This window comes from Anoplophora glabripennis, unplaced genomic scaffold, assembly GCF_000390285.2.
Source record: "Anoplophora glabripennis isolate ALB-LARVAE unplaced genomic scaffold, Agla_2.0 scaffold200, whole genome shotgun sequence".
NCBI lineage: Eukaryota > Metazoa > Arthropoda > Insecta > Coleoptera > Cerambycidae > Anoplophora > Anoplophora glabripennis.
This window is the reverse complement of record NW_019426072.1, coordinates 306,633-315,858: the sequence shown is the minus strand read 5'-3', so window position 1 is coordinate 315,858 and position 9,226 is coordinate 306,633. Positions and strand designations below refer to the sequence as shown.

The 9,226-nt window shown below is 31.9% G+C and overlaps 1 protein-coding gene across 1 annotated transcript; it reads right to left on the bottom strand.

Annotated features, from left to right (window-relative positions):
* Window positions 1-1,199: 1,199 nt before the first annotated feature.
* Window positions 1,200-6,199, bottom strand: LOC108907681 (fatty acid synthase-like). Its single transcript, XM_018711462.1, has 4 exons — window positions 6,082-6,199; window positions 3,430-3,609; window positions 1,479-1,683; window positions 1,200-1,407 (listed from the first exon to the last, which is right to left on the bottom strand). The coding sequence occupies exons 1-4, from the start codon at window positions 6,197-6,199 to the stop codon at window positions 1,200-1,202; spliced, it is 711 nt and encodes a 236-aa protein (XP_018566978.1).
* Window positions 6,200-9,226: the final 3,027 nt, after the last annotated feature.

Here is a 9,226-nt window from a genome sequence, read left to right as displayed (position 1 = left end):
TAGTAAAATTATTTACTTGTAATATTTTTTTATTCACCGTGAAAGCTAATACAATATAGAAAGCACTGAAACTCTATAATCATTTTCACTCTTTTTTTTTCAAAATATGTACTGAAATTTGAAATTTTTTCAACAAACATTTTAAAAAGTTACAGTATCAAAATTATTTCTTATTTTAAGTAGGAAGACTATTAGAGCATTTAAAAGTGTCTTTAATGCTTGAGTGATTTTAATGCTTTTTATCAAATGTACTTATTTTCTCATGGTGACAAAAAAAATTATCTACGTGAAAATTATTTTACAAAATCAATTTCTGAGTGATCTGTGTAGGGTGAGATTTGTTATGTAATTTTAAATTTAGCGGCGGCAGAATACCTAAAACAAATATTGAGTAGGTAGGTATATAGTTGTAGAGCGTACAACTAGATGGCGCTTGCATCTTTTACCGGCTACAGGTAATTTAACTCACTGTATTACCGATAATTCCTAGAAAAGGAAAGCAATGGAAGTTGGAGAAAGTGTCAACAGTTAGCGCTGTTAATGACCACGAAATTTGTTCAAGTTTCCTATCTATAGTATCATTTATCTAGGCATTGAGCCCCACTATGATACAAAATATTGAAGGACGCACGTGAATGGTGAAAATAAAGGAAAGTGAGAAAGAATACAGAAGCGCAGGCGCCTATACGAACCTTCTCGGTGTTACTAAAAGTGTTGGCGAATTGATACTGGACAGCGCACGATTTGAATGTTTTTAGTTCTTTACTATCATTTTGTAGTTTTCCAAAATTTTCATAATTTCTATTTATATTCAGTGTCCAATTTTGTTTAGCCGAAAAGTGACTGGATTAATTATTAACAGTGGACATTAATAAATTAACTCCTCAAATTAATAATTATTATTAATCGCATATTGCAATGATTTTCTTTTGTTACCAGTGCTTCACATAAAATTTCTGTTACAAGAAAGGACGTACTTGACCTAATGAAAAATAATGTTGATGAGATTCCGCTAACAAAAATTAAAAGCTGTGTTTCTTCAAAAATTGGGTGAAAATATTGTATGCCGAATGACCACAAAAAGTAGATTGTCATTGTTGAAGAAGAAAGCAAACCGATTCATCAGTTGCAACTGTGGAATTGGCAAATTCCAGCATAAAAAACATGTTCCAACCTTAACGTCAATCTGGTAGTAGTACTTACTGTAGATACTGTAGTGTCATGAGCGGTTGCAAACATATATGAGTCCCTCCTACGATGGCGTTATCGATCTCTCCTAATCTGACGGCTCTGTAAGCGTTTTCTAATGCACAAAAAGAACTACTGCATGCTGTGTCCACAATAATAGAGGGTCCTCTCAATTTTAAAAAATAACTAAGCCGATGGGCTATCATGGACCTTTGGCATCTGAAAATTTCACGAATTAACGCACTTACTTAAACTGTCACTAGAATCTTTAAGATAAAAATAAAGCGTACCCAGTCACTGCAAAGGTCTGCGGACTCAAATTGTCGTAGTACCAGGCTTTGTCGTTTTCGCTGGAATAGACACTGACATACACACCAGTCCTAGTCCCCTCTAGGTCTGAGGGGTGCAGACCTGCATCGAGGATAGCCTCTATGGCTTTTTCATGGAAAATTCGAACCATCGGATCCATGGAGTGGCCCTGTCTTTCGTGGACACCTAAAACGAATGTGGATAAATCTCATATAGGTTGTGACAATGTACAGGGTTATTCATATAACATTTTACCCCCCTTATTTTTTGAGTTTAATGAGTTTGTGAAAATATAGGGCGACAATTTATTGATTTTTATTAATCTTCACTTGTTATTTTAGGTACCAAACTAACGATGTTTATGCCTTGAAAACTTATGAGACGGACTACCGCGAGCCCGATTTTTGCTTTTATTGAACATAAAACAAATAAAATGTTACTATGGATATGTCACAATACACTTTTGAGATTTTTTATTTTTGAAATACTGACTTTGTGCATGTTTTAATCTGCATGATCTATACATATTTCGATTCCAGCAATTTTTCTGCATCTTTTGACACCAGTAACTTCTTTCTGCGTTAACTATCAAACTTTCAACTAATTTTACTGAATTTTGAAAATTTTGGTTAAATTAGGCTATACAGCTTAATTTTCTGACTGTAGGTCTATTCAGGTCTAACATTAATCTTTTTTCACTTTTCTTTTCCCTGTTTATGACACTTAACGATTTAAATGGTTTAAATTTGTCGATGCCTAGTTTACACACTTTGAACGTGGATTGGAATCTCAATACAATATATGATGTTAAGAAGGTCTTTTGCACGCTTCACAAACACAACACAATTTACAATTTTACAAATTCTGACGATACATAGATCTGTCATTTTGAAAAACGCTATATGAAACCTTTTACACTGGCTCAGGTTTAATTTCACTCATAAATACTTGTTGTGGGTATGCTATATCTTAATTTTTTACACAAGATTTATTGTATGTTTCTTATTTATGTGTGGAATTCCTTTTCCATCCATCGTTCATATGTCAAAATTTGAATTTTCCAAATTTGCTTAAACCCTAGTGTACAGTTTGAAATCCAGCTTTGATAAATTGTTTCTTTACAGTGTTTTTTTAACTTTTTGGAGAAATACAGGTACAGTAACAAATAAGGAAAAAATAAAACCCCACAACGTCCTAATTGAAAATATGCAAGAAATGATTTTAATTTATTTTCAAGAAAACCCAAAACAATCGATTCGAAGTGGCGTTTTTAATAGGAAGGAACTCACATCATTGGGCGTCAGTAAAACAACACCAATAAATCTCTATTCAGAGGCAAAACAAGACTTCAGTAAATGTCTGTTGTGGTCTTTTTCGAGATACCGTCATTGGTCCAGTATTTTATAAAGCTCTTCCAATGGAGCGAAATACATTGAATTTCTTAGATTAGAAATATTTAATTTGGTAAATGCCCTTAGTGTGCAACATATTGTTTGGCAAATTTAATGAAAATGTAAAATTCTTTGTCTTGCACATAATGGAGCAATTTTTGAAAATTTATAATTTATGTATTCTTAAGTTTCTCTTATGACTACTTATTTTTCAGATATTAAAAAAAATTGTTTTATTTTTGTTAATTTCAACACCCTGTATCTCATAAATAGTGGCATTCTGCGCCTAGGTTCATAGAGCAAAGTGATGTTAATTTTTGTTGTTTATTACGATATTCGCTAAAACTTTTATTTTAACTATTTTTGTCAAACTCAAAAAATAAAAAAGTTAAGGGAGGTAAAATGTTATACGAATAACCCTGTACAGTAAACTAAAATTACAAGATTTTCTTAAATATTTTATAAAAATAAATCACTTCCGGCATATAGTCTTGGTAATCGTAGAATTCAACAGTACCTCACTGAGGTGATTACTCCTTACCAAAATATCCGGCGTCATATTTGTGAAGTCCCGAAATCATACCACAGCGAGAAGGTATTTCTTGTTGATCATAGCTCCACTGTCCCCATCTAGTGTTGGGGGCCACCATGTCGACCTTGTTGAATAGATTCTCCCTCATTTCGGATATGTCGGAGGAACTCGGGAAAACACCGGCCATACCTACCGGTGAAAGTCAAGACATAGTAACGAATGACAATCATTTTTTCGTTTTGTTCTAAGTATGTTTTAGATTTAAACACGCTCTCTAGGAAATGGTGGGTAGACTCTAGGAACTGGGTAGATCTTGCAAAAATAATCCGTTAGATTTTGAAGTTGACAATTGAAAATCAACTTTTCTTGTTTCTCGTTTAATTTGAATGACGTATTATTTAAATATGTATATATATTTCTATTGTTAACAATGGCATCATCTAAATCTAAATCTGCGTTTCACATTTATTTGCATAAATTCTAATCGTTCATTGTTTTCTATTATGGCGCTATCTAAAAATAGTCAATATATTTGACGTGACCATTGTTGCAATGTAAACTTGTTTTTTTTAAATATTTATAGACACGTAATGTGCATAAAATGTTTTTTATTATACTTCCTTGAAAATGCCTTATTTTCATCTGTATTAATAATAATGTAAGATGGGCTTTTTCGGACTAGCGTACGGGGAAAGTTTTCCCCATCCCTGGTTCTTTCCGTGCGCTGAATAAAAATACTGAATATATGGCTTTAAAATAGAAATATACAAATGTACTCGGAAGAAAATCCCGAAATTCCCGATAATATCCTAGAGCAAACGACGCAAACGTTCGCGAATATATTACCAATATAATCCAGGTCAAGATATGAAGACGAATATCAACTTTTTACTCAATGGCGAAATCTGAACAAAATTAAGTGTAAAAAAAAAAAATCTGTAAGTGACGATATTCTTCTAATTTACTTTGTCGAAAAGGTCTATGAAATATTCCACGTTATGGAATCGATTCTCAGTGCTAAAGAGTTGTTTGGCCATAAAAGAAAATGCTGACATTAACAAATATCCAAAAAGCTGTTGCTTTCTTGAAGCGTCAAGCTGTAGGTTATACCGAAAAAATCCAAAGTTTTAAGAGCATAACAAGTAACCAAATTTTTATGTGAATCTCCAGATGAACAATATCTCCTATCAAGAGCAATTTTAATGTTTGGGATTTTTGGTGCGTGTCGAAGACATGATTTAATACGCTTTACGCTCAACACGTCTAGTGCGTTTAATACATGAACTATCAATGTTAAACTTTTGGTAATAAATGTTTAAACCTTTTTTTAATTGTCTAAAATCCCAGTCCGATACGTCCAATAGTTAATTAACAATTAACATTATATATAAAAAGATATCTTGGGAACAAAGACACGTAGGATGATCTCTCTTTTTTAAAATTACCGTAAAAATAAGTTCTATTTAATACAAAACAGTGAATTCCCGAATGGCTTTTGCCTGGGACAATTTGTATATAATTTTTTGAAATTTTTCTTTTTCGATACTTACGTTTCTTTGGATCAATTATAACTTATACATACTGTCTCCTAAAAAACGCCGCAAGCAATAACTTCGTCATTTATAATTTTATTTTAAAAAACAAAAAAATATGTGAAATGGCTCTAAATATACTATAGAGTGAGCCTATTGGCGCATATTTATTATATATATTTTTTTGAAAACCGGTAATCAACTTTTTTTTTCAAATGGCAATATAGGTTTTTTTATTTATTATTGTGCAGATTCAACGATGTCTATAAAGTTTACTTTTGTGAAACATGTATTAAAGAAAAATCATGAAAATATTGACAACAAACATATTTTGATTAATCATGATGCCTGGAAAACAAAAAACAATACAACAAAGCAAGTAAATATCATTTTCTTTCGTGTCCCAGTTTTTTACGCATTATACTCTTTCTGTGTAATTTATAGTAGGTTATTTATTGAAATAAGCTCAACAATGCAAAATATGAGTAATAATCAATCGACGGACATAATTCAGGTATACTTTCGGTGGAATAGAGTCCGCTTTTACCACGGAGAACTATTTCCTCACAGATAAGTTCCAGAACCACGTAGATTTGTAAGAAATTTCAGAAACTATGGTGCTTTTAAGAAACCAAAGCGAGAAGAACGCCAATTTAATAAAAACATCGATTTCAATGTTTTTCTTAACGTTGAAGAAAACCCAAGAACTTTCATTAGGGAAATTTCTAATAATATTAGAGCATCAAAGAGAACTGTACATGCAGTATTGAAAAAGCACACATTCAAGCCATACATTCCTCTTACTTAATCTTTTAACTGATGTGTACGCCTATAGCACAAGTATTTTTATATGAAATATTTATTTACTTTATATTTTTCAAGAGTCCAACATATTTATGTACGTAGGGCCACATTTTAAATATTGAACATTTATTTTATGCAAATTCTTTAATAAAAAATCGCGAAATTATTATAGGGAGTATCTTCCGAGATAAAATATTGTGATTATGTAAGTTTCGAGATTAAGAGCCGAAGAAAAATTTGAATTTGGAATTGGCTTAATATCTTTACAATAAAACAAAACCCCAAAAAACTACTTATTTTCTAAAATATAGTAACAAATCCCTACCTGAAATGACAATTTCGTCTCCTGGCAATGGTCTGGAAAACAGTTTTCCCCCTTCGTGATAATATTTGCTGCTTTCATCCACAATGATGCCACTGGTCAAGTCTACAGCGTCACCCATCTTGCTGGTACCTACTATATCAAAAAATTATGTCAATACTGTATCTGGAATTTATATTTATTGCTGATAACATAAAAGAAATATTTCTTTTATAGAATCAATTCGATTAAAAACAAAGAACATAAATTACCAGATTGGATAAGAAGTATACAGAAAATAATCGAAAGCGATCAGACTTCCATTAATGAATTCCTGCAATCGATTTATATATACTTTTCGTTCCTAAAAATATTTAAACGACATAGCAACATGTAAATATGCAGTTATACACGGTGGTCGAGGAAATATGAAAAGCAAACTATCTTGCTTTTTTTGTTGGAATACTGTAACGGAATCTACCATTGATTTCAGAGTTCATCCTTAATACCATCATTTTTAAATAGAATAATAACAGCTTAAGAAACGAAGTTGGTATCCGCGAACTTATATTTATATTTGGATACAAAATTTAGAACAATTACTTTATTAGGCAATACAGGATGTAGAGTATTTTCCTGTGTATACTGAAGATACAGTCAGTTAAATTACTGTTAAAATTGATATGGCTTAATCTATATTGTATATAACTTGGTCGTCAATTAATAAAAAAATCATCTATTTAGGTCATTTGATGGGAGCTCCAATGATGGCATGTCATAAAAGTCACAAATTATCATGTATTGATTTAATAAATCCAATATAAGATAGGTCACTATTGTTTTTATTTTGTTGAGTCATGGAAATTGAAAAAATTATTGCACCTGCCAATACTAAATATGACTACTTAAAATGTTCAACATTAATTAGTTTTTATTTACCTACGTGTTAAATAACATAAATATTCTGTTTTCCTTTTCTATATCCTCTTATTATTTGATTACCTACAATTCATTGCAGTTTCGTACTACAGGATTACATTTTCCAAGAGACAGAAACAATTTGACACTATTTTAACGAATGTGGTTTCTGCACAACCTATTTGTTTGCGAATCTGTGTAAACATCAGTCAGTAACAATGAAAACTATATCAGATCTGGTACCGATACTTCAACTAGTTTAGAAGATGAGAATACGTTAGAAACCGGTCTAGTCTGGCGACTTTGTTGAGGAATCATCTTAACTATTTACTAGATATTTGGGATGTAATTCCATGCCAAGTCAAGGCATATGACCCGTGCAGTAGTTGTTTCCTACAATATCATTGGTTAAATAGTTTAGAAGACATTTAAGAAAAATTCTCTAGTACGTTTGATACTTATGTTTTAAGGTTGTTAAGGCTCTTTAAAGGTGAGCCCCTGAAAGTTGTCTCTTCCAGATATTACCGAAAATTTGAGAACTAGTATTTCTTACGAATATAAAAAATAATTTCTGTATTTTAGTCAGAGACGTCTTATCCTGGAGGGGTTGTGCTTAAATATCACTCCAACTTTTTCGTAAGAGGGCTGTTTGAGAAAGAATAGACTATCTGCTATCACTCCCTCATGCCACTGCATTTTCTAAGAAATACAACCCATTGTAATTTAACCTTTATAAATACGAGTGAACAAAAAACTATGTCATACAATCGAAATATTTTCAGGGTGATTTAAAACTTATCCAAAAAGCTTTTGGTAAAAGTGTATCCTTAAAAATATAGTCGGTATCAAAAAAGTTAAGATGAAATATTTACAGATTACTGGATAAAAACATTTGATGCCTTATTTAGAAGCGTGTTGTTTTTTGCGCTTTCCCCGCCAAACTTTAACCGGTTTGCCTTGGTAAATGCCTATTTATTCAGTATTATGGTGGATTACTGTCTATATCAGTCTTATACTTTTTCAAAAAGGCCAATGTACTGTAGAATTAATGGATATTGTTTTAATTTACGGCGAAATAAGGCACAATGTAGCAGCAGCTTCTCCAAATGCCTTTATCGCGGTGGTTCTCTGAGGGCGTGAAATGAAAAATTTGGGATCGAATTGTGGGAGAGATTTATGGTCGCAGGCATCTATATAGTATTGTAGCAGGTAAAGAATATTATTTCATTTTACACTATAATATTTCCATAGACAGGGTGTTCCTAAATAAGTGTCGCAATTTTTCTTTCCGGGCTTTCGTTTTCGAGGTACACGGTGTCAAAACTTTTTTTCAGATTTTTGCCAATATCTTAGGAACCGTTTGAACTACAGGACTGAGCTTTTGTACACACATTACCATTATTAATAGCTACTTGTTGCAAATGTTGAATTTCGTTAAACTTGTTAATTATTACTATCTATCTTTTGAATTACAAAAGATTTTCGAAACGTTAGCAAAATGTTTGTTTTTGTTTATAAAATTTCATTTTTCTTGAAAATGGTTGACTTTAGAGCAATGAACCAAGAGAACTCTTTTTGTGTAAAATTCATTGGCGCTTCAGAATTTGCTGTCAAATGTCAATTTTTCCAGTAGCGCAAAAGTTAGGGGGGGAACCCTTACGATACCTTAAAATCTACACCACTGGCACGTTCAATTAATTCGAGAAGGGTGCAAAAAAGTAGCTATTAATAGTGGTAATGCGTGTACAAATACTCAGTCCTGTAGTTCAAACGGTTCCTAAGATATTGGCAAAAAAAATGAAAGTTTTGACACCGTGTATCTCGAAAACGAAAGCCCGGAGAGAAAAATGGAAGAGGAAAAGAATGTTTCTTTTTACAAGAGGAATATACAGTGTTCCGTTGCGACACTTATTTAGGAACACCCTGTATGTATAATTCGTAGTACAAGAAAATATATATTTTATGAGTTCTAGACGTTTGGCACAATTAATATTATATCTTTGAGTTACTGTTGAATTAACGAAATTTAAACCGATCAACTTGTATCGTCCGAAAATTTGGTTCTAATTTTATCCTTGGCCTCTTTAAAATCTGTTATGCAAATATTTGACACTGACAGTTGTTATAATTGAATAATTTGAATAAGCATGCGCATCTAAAATTACCATTCCTTTAAACAAAAATTGCATAGTATGAATTAATTAGCATAATTTTTTGCAAGATTGCGTTAGTTAGCAGTAGACATAAAAAA

Coding starts and splice junctions, on each gene's coding strand:
- LOC108907681 (XM_018711462.1), bottom strand. CDS start 6,199: ATGGGTGACGCTGTAGACTTGACCAGTGGCATCATTGTGGATGAAAGC. Junction 3,610..6,081: donor AGACGAAATTGTCATTTCAG/GTAGGGATTTGT, acceptor TTTCACCGGTAG/GTATGGCCGGTGTTTTCCCG. Junction 1,684..3,429: donor ATATGACGCCGGATATTTTG/GTAAGGAGTAAT, acceptor CATTCGTTTTAG/GTGTCCACGAAAGACAGGGC.